The 14,588-nt window shown below is 36.3% G+C and overlaps 1 protein-coding gene across 2 annotated transcripts in view; it reads right to left on the reverse strand.

Moving 5' to 3' along the window:
* The window catches only part of PIK3C3 (phosphatidylinositol 3-kinase catalytic subunit type 3), a 143,133-nt gene that overhangs the window by 75,504 nt on the left and 53,041 nt on the right, over positions 1–14,588 (reverse strand). For both annotated transcript variants that reach the window (XR_004677653.1, XM_034996117.1), the window contains exons 10-12: positions 10,357–10,542; positions 3,246–3,400; positions 1,498–1,588 (exon numbers count right to left, since the gene is read on the reverse strand). Coding sequence is in view for 1 of the 2 variants with exons in the window: in XM_034996117.1 (XP_034852008.1) it covers positions 1,498–1,588; positions 3,246–3,400; positions 10,357–10,542 (432 nt within the window). In the remaining variant the exon portion in view is untranslated. The remainder of the gene's footprint in view (positions 1–1,497; positions 1,589–3,245; positions 3,401–10,356; positions 10,543–14,588) is intronic.

Here is a 14,588-nt window from a genome sequence, read left to right on the forward strand (position 1 = left end):
CTCATACTTAAGCTCTGGTCCTCAAGCCTCTATATTTGCTGTTCCCTCTGCCTGATACACTCCTCTCCCCAGACCACTCACATGGTTATTCCCTCGCTTATATCACCTTTACAAAAGATGTCTCTTTTCCAGGGAGGCCTTCCCTGACCACTTTTCAAAATTGCAACTGTCTAACCCTATCCAACACCCCCTCTATCACCCTTCTCTGATTTATTTTTCTCCCCTTAGAAAGTAGATATCATTATCTCTTCTACTATATATAAATATTATTGACTACCATCGGCACAAACACTAGGATGTAAGCTCCGTGAAGACAAAGATTTTGACCATTTTGTTCTCTACCTCCAGCATCTTGAATATTTCTGGCACATAATAAGAGCTCAAAACATAAGTGTGAAAGAATGAATTACTGAATCAGTATATCTGTACCTTAGATTTGACAAGGCAAAACAATTACACTGGAGCTGAATGGTTTCTTAAAGGGCTCCCTTAAGGATTCTATGATCCTGTAATTTAAAATTCTTTTTTCAGTATTTTCTCTTATATCAAAAGGTAGGCAGATATCAAACTCTGGTTAACAGTTAATGATAAAAGCAAGAGTCATTCAGTCATCAATATTAACTTCTAAAATTTGACTAAAAGCAATATATGTGTGTGTGTATACACATTTTTAAAAATCTACTTTCTAGTATCAAAGTATGTATTATTTGTTTTCAACATCAGAGGTGTGAAAGGTTCTCAAATTAGAAGTCTTAGGGAGAAATTCAAGAACATACTACATCAGTTTCTGCATATGTACTTCCCAAATGTACCTCTCAGAGTAGCAGTAGCCTATTTGGCCTGTTTTAAATAAAAAATCAGTCTAATTATTTAGAAAGATTTCACTTAATTTTTCTGTATGAGTTAAAAACAGCTACTTAGTATATAATCCCTAGTATCAAAGTCATACATTTCTAGAATGTAATCACAAACACCAACAATTACAGTAATGTTCCTAAATATGTTAACAATAAATAGTCTGAGTTTCCTTAATAAAATATTTAAGCCCAGTTTATTTTCATATTGCGTATCCATTTATATGCCCAAAGCACCAATAAAATGCCTTGAATTGAAGATTATCTGGCACTTTTTGCTGAGAAGAAAAGTCATAAACATGCATCATATAACAAGTTATTTAATAAAGTTGTAATATTTTGTTTATTAATCAAAATCAATGTTTTAAAGACCAACATAAAATGTTTATCTGGTAAGATAGCTCCTGTAGAGGGGCGCCTGGGTGGCTCAGTCGTTAAGCGTCTGCCTTCGGCTCAGGTCATGATCCCAGGGTCCTGGGATCGAGCCCCGCATCGGGCTCCCTGTTCCGCATGCTTCTCCCTCTCCCCCTCCCTCTGCTTGTGTTCCCTCTCTCGCTGTGTTCCTCTCTGTCAAATAAATAAAATCTTTAAAAAAAAAAAAAAAAGATAGCTCCTGTAGAAACTTGAAAAGCTTTGTACTCACCTCTAGATTTTCACCATCTGAACTGTCCTTTGTTTTAGCTGCAGGAGGAGGGGAAGACACTGGAGGAAGAGGGCTGGTTATAATTTGGGAGCTGAAAAAATAAAGGAGATATCACTGATATGTAAAATATTCTGTCTGTAAGAGAAGATATACATTTTTTTAGCACAGTTCACCTCAGTTTTGTCTGGTTAAAGCATCACTTCTAAAGCGTATTCTGTGCAACACTAGAGTCACATTATGTCCTAGAAAAAGCCTACAATTGAAAAATATGGGTAACAGCCTCTTGGAAGATTTTTGTGCAAGCTGGTATATTACAGGTTTTTGACAAGTACTGCAGTGTTTTTTTAAAGTCCATTTTAATTTAAGCCAGCATTTCTCAAACATATCTGGCCACAAGACCATCCCATCTCTTTTTTATCTTTTAAAAAACATATAAACTAGTGACCGACAGACCATAATTTGGGAAATACTGGGTTACATTTTACATCTTGTCATAAAATCTTAATAGACTTCTAGTAAAATATTCTAGGTGGCATAAGGGAGGAAGAAGGTAAATAAGCAAGCATGACTGGAGAGTGAAGGCCTCTAACGTATGGTGGGAGACAAAGTAAGGGGGGGGGTCTCTTCTCTTAAAAACAGAAAAATATAAAGCAGCCTACAGAAGAAAAAATGATTTTTCCCATTTTTCAGTTCTTCTTCAAATGAAACACAGAAGATAAAAAAACAACAGTATCACAATCATAATGAAAAATTCAGAAATACAATCTTGAGCTCATGCGGTAATTGTAATAATTGGACTAATTCAGCAAATCTGAATTCTAGACCTCATCTATCATTAATAAATCTCATGACCTTCACAATATAAATTTATTACGGAGCCTCAGGTTTCTCACCTAAAGGTTCCATTTATCTCAAATTTTAAGACTTTATGAAAAGCAAAATGGCAAAGTATAAACAACATGGGCTTTGGAGTCAACTCTACCATTTGCAGGATAGAAGACTCTGGACAATTATCTTCTTGTTCAGTCCTTCATCTCTGAATTAGGGATATGAACACCTACTTCAGAGGATTATTAAAATGAGTTAATGTATGTGGACCACCTCACAGTGTCTGCTACAGAGGTATGAGTTCTTAATTGTTGTTATTATTGTTAACAGCTTTTAATTCAAGTACCATGCTATTTTTTTATTTTAACTACTAAAAAGGTGAAAAGCGGCCAATAAAACATACAATAAAGTATTTGAGCCCACTAACATGCCCCATCCTTCATTTTATTTTTGCTTGAACAGTAATAGTATCTAGCCCTTACTGAGCAGTATCCTAAAAGCTTTAGTATATTAACTCATTTAATTTTCCAAGAGCCCTCAAAGATCAGTTACTATTATTATATCCCCATTTTTAAGATGAGAAACTGGGGCCACACAGAGAATATGCACCTTCCACAAGTTTACACAGCTAGTAAGTGGCAGAGTGAAGATTTTCACTCAGGTATTCTGACTCCACAGCTTGCAAAACATTGCTCTGCAATACAGTAATTTGTGCTCTGTGAGTATACATACCACATTCATTGGTAAAACTTTAAACTTAGTACCAACTAGGGTTTGGTACATCTGGGGAAAAAGGAAAGAAGTCTGAAAAGGAGGGAGACTACTAGATTTGAAAATAAGTCCTCCCCCCAGTCTACGGCCATACCACCCTGAACGTGCCCGATCTTGTCTGAAAGTAAGTCCTCCCTGGATATCCATACCTATCTATTTCTGCAGAATTTATTCCAGAATTTGACACAGTCTCTGACACTGAACCCTGACTATCCTTCTTGGTAGGTTCTAATCCATTCTTTATGTCATCAAAATTTTCATATTTGAGAGCTTGGACCAGTTGTAATAGGTACATCAACAAATCCTGGAAAACAAACACACACACACACACAAAAATAAGCTAGTATTAGAAAAACAAATGCAATAGGATTATAGACATCATTTATTCCTAAATATCAAGAGAACAGCTTTGTTTCGTCTACCACTTATCAGCTGTGTTACCTTTGGCAAGTTACTAGGCTATTTAAGCTCTTGGTGCCTCACTGGGTCCTCATATGTAAAATGGACATAATCATATATACCTTAGAGATGAGTTGTGAGGATTAAATCAATTAATAGAAGAAAGTCATAAAACAGTGCCTGGCACAGAGTAAATGGCCAATAAATGCCTTGTTTATTTTTTTTTAAAGATTTTATTTATTTGACAGAGAGAGAAAGAGAGCAAGAGAGCACAAGCAGGGGGAGCAGCAGAGGGAGAGGGAGAAGTAGGCTCCCTGCTCCAGAGCCTGACTCAGGGCTTGATCCCAGGACCCTGAGGTCATGACCTGAGCCGAAGGCAGACACTTAAGAGACTGAGCTACCCAGGCGCCCCTAAATGACAAAAAGTAGAGCAAAAAACAAAAACAAGGATTAAGATGGTTCATGTAAAACTAAGAAATTAAAGAAGGATCCTTTTCTCAGCAATAGGTCAGATAATAGCATTTTATGTCTATGATTTCATAAGAAACTCCAAATTTTCAAGTTCTAAAAGAACTTCTGTTTCATAAGCTTTTCTGGTTAGGATTTTTTTGAATCTTGAGTTCTTTTTTTTTTTCCTTGAGAGCTCAGGTTTTAGAGAATTTGCGCTGCTTCTTAAATGAAAAATCCTATAAAACAGGCATTTTAATTTTAACACTCTTGGTTAAAGGAAAAGCTTACTTTCCTGCCAACTAGCAACAATGGCTTAAAGAAAACAAATACCTAAGCCTAAATTTCCCATACTGCTATTGACAATCAACGGGATAATTAGGACTCAAAGTGTCAACAAAGTAGTTTTTACTTTTCTGAGTTTTCCTTCAACATAAAAAGACTCTTTAGGTTTAATATTTAGGATGGAAATGTTTCCTGTCATACTCTCTATAAATATCATACTTTCTTGGCCTTTCCCAATGAATATTAAGAAAACTCCAAAAATCTCATTTTTAAAAATAATTACAAACTGAAGAAATTCACAAAACTCAAACACTTCTTAAAAGTATCATTACCGTCGAGTTCCTGTTGCCACTCACCCAGTTGGCCCCTCAAAACTCATAATTAGGTAATTGTTGAGACTTGGTAACCACCACCTCAATCTCAAGTCTCCTCTTTAAGCCCACAAACCAAATAAAATCCCCTGTCAAAACTTCAGGGCTCACACTTTCCTTCCCTATTTGTAACAACTATAGAATTTGTACTTATTTGCTAAATTATTTACCCTTGGTCTTCTCCAGTTTATTACATACATCATGAAGACAAAGACCACTTCCAACAACCTATTTTCCTTCACTTAATACTATACTATATTTCTTTTTTTCATAATTTTTTCTTACATTAACAGTCAACATTTTTATCATTATCTAAATACTGACAAAGAATAATACACAAGATTTCACCATTAAATACGATTTTATCACAAAAAAATTAAATGAAAGGTTAACAGGCTTATTCACTCATATTTAAATATATTAATGTCAGTGGCCAGAGAAAACAAATGACTCTGTATCAAAGCACCTCTTAGTGTTCTCTTTTTAATTGGAGCAATAACCATCTCTTCTTTTGAGACTTATGACATCTAATAGCAATAGGCATGCTTTTTCTAAGAAAAAAAGTGAATTAAATAACAGAAAGTTGATTAATACATTTAATGACAAGTATCCTTCTCAGGAGGTGTAAGTAACTAAGTTTCACTGCTAGCTTTCCTTACCAAGGCATGCTTCAAAAATGCTGCTGAATATACCACCTGTTATGATTTCCCTATTATAGAAGACTTACCACATGAAATTAAAAAGGCTGTATCGAATTCAGAAGAAAACCTTCCTCTTTTTATGTCACTCATTACTATCTGATTTGTTGGCATGATATTCTATAGTCAAACTGTACTTTCCTTCATTTGTACAAAGTCTGTTTCCTCATTATATAGTCACATCTTGAAAAACTTAAAATTCTTCCGAGCATGAAGGACATAAGCATCCGAGTAAAACAAAAGAAAAAAAAATCAGGTTTCCGACTGAGGCAATTCAGTAAAAATTTCCCAAGAGCTACGGAATATTATCTAGATAGTGATCACCATTCCTCTTGATGACAAGTTAGTTCAAATGCTTCAGAGTGCACAGGCAGAGTTCCATGTCAAAAATCACTCACTTCCCATTTTTTACTGAATTAAGAGTAATTCTTCACATAGGCATTTACAGTTAAAAAGACATGGTTTGGGGTGCCTGGGTGGCTCAGTCGTTAAGCGGCTGCCTTCGGCTCAGGTCATGATCCCAGAGTCCTGGGATCGAGCCCCACATCAGGCTCCCCGCTCGGCGGGAGGCCTGCTTCTCCCTCTCCCACTCCCCCTGCTTGTGTTCCTGCTCTCGCTGTCTCTGTCTCTGTCAAATAAATAAATAAAATCTTTAAAAAAAAAAATTAAAAAAAAAAAAAGACATGGTTTCTGGTTTCTGATCTTACTTCCTGAACAGCTAGCTACATATATCCTACGTTCCTGTTAAAGTGAAATACCTTCTATTTTTCTTCTACTTTTCATTCTCCTTGCCTTTGCTCATACAGGTCTCTCCACTTAAAATGTAAATTCATGTCTAACTGTGAAAATCCACTCTTCCTTCAAAATCTATCTCAAATACTGCTTCCTCCTCAAGTTCTATGGGGCATCTCTCCTTTTGAGCCACATAGCAATAAGAAATATGGCTTTTAAAAAAATTCCTAAATAGAATATTAGCAAATTAAATTCAGAAAAGTATTCAAAGATTGGGTAAAATTTATTTTACAAATGTGTGGCTGGTACATTAGGAAATTCACCAGCACAGATTCCATATAGAGCATATATTGTATGCTGTTGTTCTCCAGACAGCACAATGCTATACCCACAAAATATAGCAAACCACCTAACATTTATTAAAACTAACAAGAAAAATCACTAAAGTGATTAGATAAAACATAAATATTAAAACATAATTTTCATTTAACTAACTAAAAGAAGTAAGAGATAAAGGGGTGAGGTAGTTCATAACAGTTAACAATAACTGTCAGGGAATAAATCTATTTTTAAAATGTATAAAATTTTTCTAACATCAAGACTTGTATGAATACAAAAATCATGTCTCCAGGAGGGAAGATTTAATATCATAAAGTTGTCAATTTTTTGTAACATAATATATAAATTTAATGTAATTCCACTTAAGATTCTTGTGGAGTTTTAAGAAAATGAAAAAAAATTATTCTAAAATTCTTGGAAAGAATAAAAGTATAAAAATTACAAAGAAAATTATAAAAAAGAAAAACAGGGAAAGGATCTGTCCAATCATGTTTAATGTTATAGTGAAGCAACTGCAATTTTTTTTGAAGTATGATACAAGTCCCAAAATAAAAGATTTGTAGAGGATTATCAGCAAAATGTAAAAGGAATGTATCTCTTGGCCTAATAATTCCAATATAAGCTACTTATTCAACAATACAGAGAAGTATATACATAGGTCTGTTCACTAAAATATAGTATAGCAAAAGATTACAAATAAATCAAAAGAAGCTGGTTAAATAAATTATAAATTAAACTTGCAATAAGATACTATGCTGCTGTTTAAAAAGAATAAGGTAGAGCTACAGGTGTCCATAAAATCTAGAAACACAGTGTTTTTTTACAGACTAAACATGTCCTTGACATCATTTGCCTTGATATTTATTTGTCTATGTTTCCAGACTTCATGGAACCAAATATATGTGTTGATAATGAGAAAATGTCCAAGATTACACTGTTCAGTAAAGAAGGCAAGTTTTTAACAATATAAATGATTTTAGTATAAAGTTTACATAATATACCTGTGCAATCTTCCTGTATATGCGCATGAATACAGTTTTCAAAACTATGCCCCCACATAATCTTTCCTCTAGCTATCAAGTGACATAAGTAGCAATTATCACTATTTTTTTTGAGAGGAAACAGAATACTATATGGTGTTCCCAAAGACATATACATAGGTACACTGAGTCAGAGAAAAGACAAAATTCATCTCAATATACATCCAAAGAATCAGTAGTAACAGAATTAAAAGATCTTTTTTTAGCCGACTATATACAATTTATTACTGAACTAAGTTCAGAGAAAGGAAAATCAAGAGATAACTTAACCATCATACTATTTATGCTATCTAGATCTCTTTAAAACCTCAAGGGGCACCTGGGTGGCGCAGTCAGTTAAGCATCTGACTCTTGATTTTGGCTCAGGTCATGATCTCAGGGTCGTGAGGCCGAGGCCCACAAAGAGCCCCTCAACCTGCTCCACTCAGTGAGGAGTCTGCTTCTCTCCTTCTGCTCCCTCTGCCCCTTCTACCACCCACGTGCTCTTGCGCTCTCTCTCTAATAAGCAAATCTTAAAAAAATAAAATAAAACCTCAAGAAACTATCATATTTTGCAGTTTAAAGTGTACACAATGTTTCTATCATTATTCTCTACATCATAACAAAAATCATAAAATGGTCTAGAAACAGTTCAGTACCTGCACGAACACGGCTATCACCACAATCAAATACTTAGTTTATAAGCCTGTGAGGGAACTGAAGTAAGACAATAAAAAATGAGGACTTACAAATTTTTCTATTTAAATTCTGAACCCACATCAAGAGGCTGTCTTGACTACTGCCCAGAGGTCTTTAGCTGAACTCTATGACTCATGTCAAACACAGAGAATCAATGATTTAGGTTAAATTTCTAATGAATTTCAAAATAAATATTTCAGTATTTCCACATTTCAACTTTTACTTGTGATACAATAAAGACAACAAGGAAGAAAGATAATATGCTAAATCACAATGCTTAGGATTGCTTTTTATCTTTTTTATTTTTTTAAAGATTTTATTTATTTATTTGAGAGAGAGTGAGACAGAGAGAGCACAAGTGGGGTGAGGGACAGAGAGAGAAGCACACTCCCCACTGAGTAGGGAGCCCAACATGGGGCTCAATCCCAGGACTCTGGGATCATGACCTGAGCCGAAGGCAGATGCTTACCCAACTGAGCTACCCAGGTGCCCCTTAGGATTGCTTTTTAACAGGAAAGTGAAAAACACCCTATTCCAGTAAAATTATACAATATCTGAGATTTGCCTCCAAATAATCCAGTGGAGGGTAGGGAATGGAGAATAGGAAATAAGTGGTGTTACAGATGAAACAAGACCAGCTGTGAGCTGGCAACTGCTGAATATGGGTAAATTATATGTGAGCATTCACCACACTGTTTATTGTTTACATTTTACAATAATTAAATACAAATATACATCAACCTTATTGACCTTAGTAAATGCTGTGTTTTGCCACTATGAATTCAAAATGATTTTTTTTTAAAGATCTTCGATAGGGCGCCTGAGTGGCTCAGTCGTTAAGCGTCTGCCTTCGGCTCAGGTCATGATCCCAGGGTCTTGGGACTGAGTCCCACATCAGGCTCCCTCCTCAAGGGGAAGCCTGCTTCTCCCTCTCCCACTCCCGCTGCTTGTGGTCCTACTCTTGCTATCTCTGTCTCTGTCAAATAAATAAATAAAATATTTAAAAAAAAAAAAGATTTCGATATTAGTTGTTCTATGGGATCAACATTCCTATATATATCGAGGCTTGAGAAGAATTATCCCATATCCCATAAGCCCTGCAGGCTAGCATAAACTATTAGGTTATGTTTAGAAAAGACATCCACCCTATAAAAATTAGTAAGTAAAAAAAAAATTGTTGGATTACTCTATCTTATTAGCAATTACTAAAATTCAAACTCCAGCAATGCCTTGTGTCGACATAAAGTGTTCCTCCTTCCCTGGTGGCTTTATATGTATATAAATAGCCAGCCTAAAGTTTGCAGTCTTTGCTTTCCAGAGGATTCAAAACCACCTTCAGAAAATCTACATATACATATAATTGTCAGCAGCTAAAAGCTTAAAGGAGAAGTTTGAAGGAGAGTAAGATGACCATGCATCTCTATGCTTTAAAGGCCCCAAGGGCTTTTCAAGGCTGCAATTAAATGTGGCTTGTTGTATACTGACTGATAGAGGGGATCTGAATTACTCCCTAGCTGGTACTGCATTAAACCATTTTTCATTAGAATTCTTTTTTCCAGACAGAGAAATACAAGCTCTGCTGCCAGGTAAATGTCCTGGGAGAGACTGTCCTATCATGTAACAGATCAGGAAGTAAATTTTCATTTTACAGAAGAGTCCTTGGAGGAATATTTTAATTTTACTTCTGAAAACACACCTAGTATATCCTCTTCCCTTCTAAAAATCTCTCTCTCCCTTCCTCCCCACACCGCCCCTCTCTCTCTCTCTCTCTCTCTCTCTCTCTCTCTCTCACACACACACACACACACACACACACACACGGGGGCAGGGGAGGGATATGCTATAGAGCCTATAATCAGGCTCTAGTTTAAATGTACCCAGTCTGGGCGCCTGGGTGGCTCAGTTGGTTAAGCGACTGCCTTCAGCTCAGGTCATGATCCTGGAGTCCCTGGATCGAGTCCCGCATCGGGCTCCCTGCTCGGCAGGGAGTCTGCTTCTCCCTCTGACCCTCCCCCCTCTCATGTGCTCTCTCTCATTCTCTCTCTCTCTCAAATAAATAAATAAAATCTTTAAAAAAAAAAAAATGTACCCAGTCTGGGCCACCTGGGTGGCTCAGTCGGTTGAGTGTCTGACTCTTGATCTCGGCTCAGGTCTTGATCTCAGGGGTCATGAGTTCAAAGCCCTGCACTGGACTCCACGCTGGGCATGGAGCCTACTTTAAAAAAGAAAAAAAAGTACCCAGTCAAAGAGGAGTAATGAATAATAATGTACCTCATCATCTGCCTGTCGCAACCGGGCAACAGCATATCGCCTCACTGTTGGATTGGTATAATGGGAGGATAACAGCTCCAAGGAGTCCTCTACATCCATTGGCTTCCATTTTCCTAGAAGTTCCAATGCCTGTTTGGCCTCCTGAGGTAGATCCCAATTAACACATTTCAAGAATTTAGTCAAAGCCTAAAATCAGAAAAGATGTTAAAATTAGAAACAACAGCCTATTACCTGGGGTAATGAAGGGTCAAGGGTGACTAGGCAGTTTCACTTGGTGCTGATGGCAGAGTCACAGAGTCGATGACAGACTGACTCCTTGTGTAGTCACTAAACATAGTTATACATATGATCCTAGAAAAATACTACAGGACAGAGGAAAAAAAAGAAACATGTTCCCTGTAACTTTACATTTTTCAGGTTAAACCACTTACATAAATTCAAGCACTACGAATTTTTTAATTTTCTTTGGCTTTTCATTTTCCTTTTTTTATTTTAAAATAGTGCAGGCCTCAAGACATGGAAATAAAGAGATGAGGCATATTCTCATGAGATGCCTTAAAGACAACCTTCATTTTATACCATCAACATGTGACATAAAATACTGCAGCCAATGAATGAAGAGTCCAAAGTCAAGCAAGGGTAGAATCCCCACCACTAACCTCACTCTCAAACACCTCCCCAGATCATTGGGTTTCCTAGATACTCACACATGAGGGCTTAAACTAATTAAATATGTACAGCTCTTACACAGAGAAGTAGCTTTTTAAAAAGATAATCAAAAATTCCACAGAAAGAAGCATATAGATAAATACAGAAGCAGCAGCAAATATTCTATGATTCAGCTGCCTGTTCGTAGTGCTCTTCTGGAACCTCACCTCTTTAGACAGGCAGCATACCTATCTAAAGTTTTCACAAGATCATCCAGGTAAGTAAATGACCTTGGAGCATAACATGTATGGTTGCATACATAATAAATGCTCTTTTAAAACAGTTGTATACTTGTTTTCCATTAAAAAAAAAAAAAAAAGATCTCTACTGTCACATCTTACTACAGAGAACACTTTCCAGGCTGATCCCATTTTCTTCTTTCTGCATGATTTCATCTTTTGAACAAAGATAACTTTAAAATTTTAAACTCCTACTCTGCCCAACTAAAATCTTTTCATTAGTAAACTAACCAAGTTCTCAAGAAAATGTCCTTTTGGACAATAAAACACAATTACTGGTTAGTATGACATAAAATGAACCTTGATGCCCATCCCCTAACTTATTCTTGATTTAACTAAATTAAGCAAAAAAGCACAATGGAGATTATCTAGTCCACTGCTCAAATTGTATATAATCTCAGTGAAGTTAAGTGGCTTACCCATCATCTCAAAATGGTGGACAATCTACACCCAAAATCAGGGTCCACTAACTCAGCCCATGCATCTTTCACCAGATGGTTCCCCCCAACATTAAGATACTGCTGTCTCCTAATTAGCTAAACCCATGCCCCTTAGAGACATTATTCCACCAACACTGATCTCCTAAATCCATTCCTATTGGATTCCTATCCATTATTTCCTAGCAATATTTCCTGCATTTTCCCCTCAAGTTGATTCTCACTACACCACACATGTGGAGTTTGGCGTAGCCTTCTAGCTAAGAGCCTTAATACCAGTTTCACTTCTAATCATTTCATACAGACTCTCAGAAGTTCAAGTTGGAAGTGATGTTAGAATGACTCTCCAACTGTCAGCAGAAATTCATCTTCTAACATCCCTGCCAAAAAGAGACCTGATATTTATTTAAGTAATTCCAGTGACTAATTTCCAAAGCACCCACTGTTTTTATAGACAGTGAAGCCATTTTTATTTTTTGACTGTAATGTACCAAAAGACAAATGTGTTTTCATGTAACTTCTTCCCACCGATCAGTTTTAATGGGGAGAATGAGAGTAAATTTAACCCCACCACATGGGCAGCTTTTCCAAGAGTTGATGATGACTGCCATATGGTTATACTGTGGTTTCCCATTAGATAATAGGATCTAATTTATAAACAAACAAAACCAATATACAAACGTAACAACAAAACCTCGGCTTCTTTCCCAAAACACTTCAATGATACTTCTCACCACAATCCTCTAACTCTCATTAAGTGACCTCTTATTCTCCTTCTATGTTTCAACCAAGCTAATCTATTTTTTACATCACTTTGTCTAACTCCTATCTACAAAGCTCTTAACCCAAATAGTAGCGTCATATTCAAGGCCAGCTTGTCAAAGGCTCAACTTTTCCAGTAAGTTTTCAGCAGTTCTGAGCTCTTCCTTTAGTAGTTGCCTCAGTTTTATTCTCTTCATTCAAATGATGCTCTTCTAACTGCCAAATGCTTTGGTGGGCTTTCTTATCTCTACAATTGGAGTCTGCATTCCGCAACATTAGCTATCCATTTCTTCTGTACCTCCCATGTGCCACTTAGCAGAGTGCTGCCTTCTCCATGTAAGAACACAGACTACCTTTCTAACTTATTCCATGCATTTATTTTTCACTTCTAAGATGTATTTCTTTCTATGTTGAATGTCGAAACAAAGCAACACTTCTTAAATAACTACAGTGAAAACTTTTCCATTTCACAGCACATCAGCAGTCTTAACAGAAATGTGTGGATATGTACTTAAAAGCAAATCTCGCAGCATCCTGATGTACTCAGTTCAATAACTGAAACAATCTAACCCCCAGATTCTCAGATTTACCAGTAAGATTTATAGATCATGCTGCTGCCAAGGAACTTAAGGCACTGTAAAAAAAATTCACAACTTTATAATGCTGAATGTCACAAATGTAAACAAAGAGGTAGTAGAATAAAGAAAGAAACAAGGAGAAATGAGAAAGGCAGAAAGTGTAGGAATTTGAGGCAATAATAATGATGATCTCTGATATAATGATAATAATGATAATAATGATAATCTCTGGCCCTTTAAAGATGCTGTATTGATGTATGTAAAGGTACAAGATTCAAATGATACAATTTTATCCTTAGAATTTCCACAGATAACTGGAGAGTGTTTGGGGTCAAATCCTAATTCCCAACTCCATCAGTTATTAATTGAGTCATTAGGAGCACACTATTTAACTTTAAATGACTTACCTTACAAGGTTGTGGTAATGATTAAAGTTATTGAATGTAAATGTTTAGAACAGTACTTTATAACAAATATTTGATGTTAATTATTTTATCATCTGATATCACTGTTATTCTATTTCTGATGTTGAGTCAATGTCAAATGTTAACATTAACACATTTATTGCCATGTTTTATATTAATAGCAATATTAACCTCCCTTCTGATCTTAGAACCTCCCCAGTATTATCTCCTACTCTTAGAATCATGTTCACAATCATTTCAGAGCTGAAAAAACTACGTTCACCATATATATTTCAATTTTTAACGTCTACCAAGTAAATTATTGGAAATTTCTAATTTGTTGCTAAAGAGAAACCCATTCCTCTACTCGGGACACTTCTGACAACAAATGTATGGTTTTCCACACCAAACAATTCCTTAATTCTCTGAGGACACGAACCAGGTGTCCCACAATCTAACTCAATTTGAAACTACCTTGAGTTACTAACAATTCCATAGGTTAAAGGGTCAGTCTCACAAAACTGCTTCCCATTTCAGATGCTGATTGCAAACTTGGGGTCCCCAGGTTGCCCACACTTCTGTCTGACATGGCTACAAATCAAAAGTTACCAACAACACATTCCTCAGGTTCAGTAATTTGCTATAACAGTTCACAAAACTCAGAGAAATATTTTACTCATTATTGCCAGTTTATTATGAAGGATACAAAATGAATAACCAGATGAAAAGGTACACTGGGCAAGGTGTGGAAGGGTCCCAAGCAAAGGAGCTTCTGTCCCTATAAAAGTCTGGGTGTGCCACTCTGAAGTCACATGGATGCATTCACCAACCCAGAAGCTCTACAAACCCCGCCATTATAGGTTTTTATGAAGTTTCCATTACGTATGATTTATTAAATTTCTGGCCAGTAATGATTAATGCAATTCCTAGTCCCTCTTCCAGAGGTTAGGGGGTGGGGCTGAAAATTCCAACTCTCTAATCATTTGGTTGGTTCCTCTAGCAACCAGCCCCCTCAAGCAAGAGTCATCTTACTAGGATAAATTCTGGTACGGTTGAAAGGGACTTATTATGAATAACAAAAGACACTCCTCTCATCCCTACCAC

The sequence above is a fragment of the Mirounga leonina genome, unplaced genomic scaffold (genome assembly GCF_011800145.1).
Source record: "Mirounga leonina isolate KUSES-001 unplaced genomic scaffold, KU_Mleo_1.0 Mir_93, whole genome shotgun sequence".
Lineage (NCBI taxonomy): Eukaryota > Metazoa > Chordata > Mammalia > Carnivora > Phocidae > Mirounga > Mirounga leonina.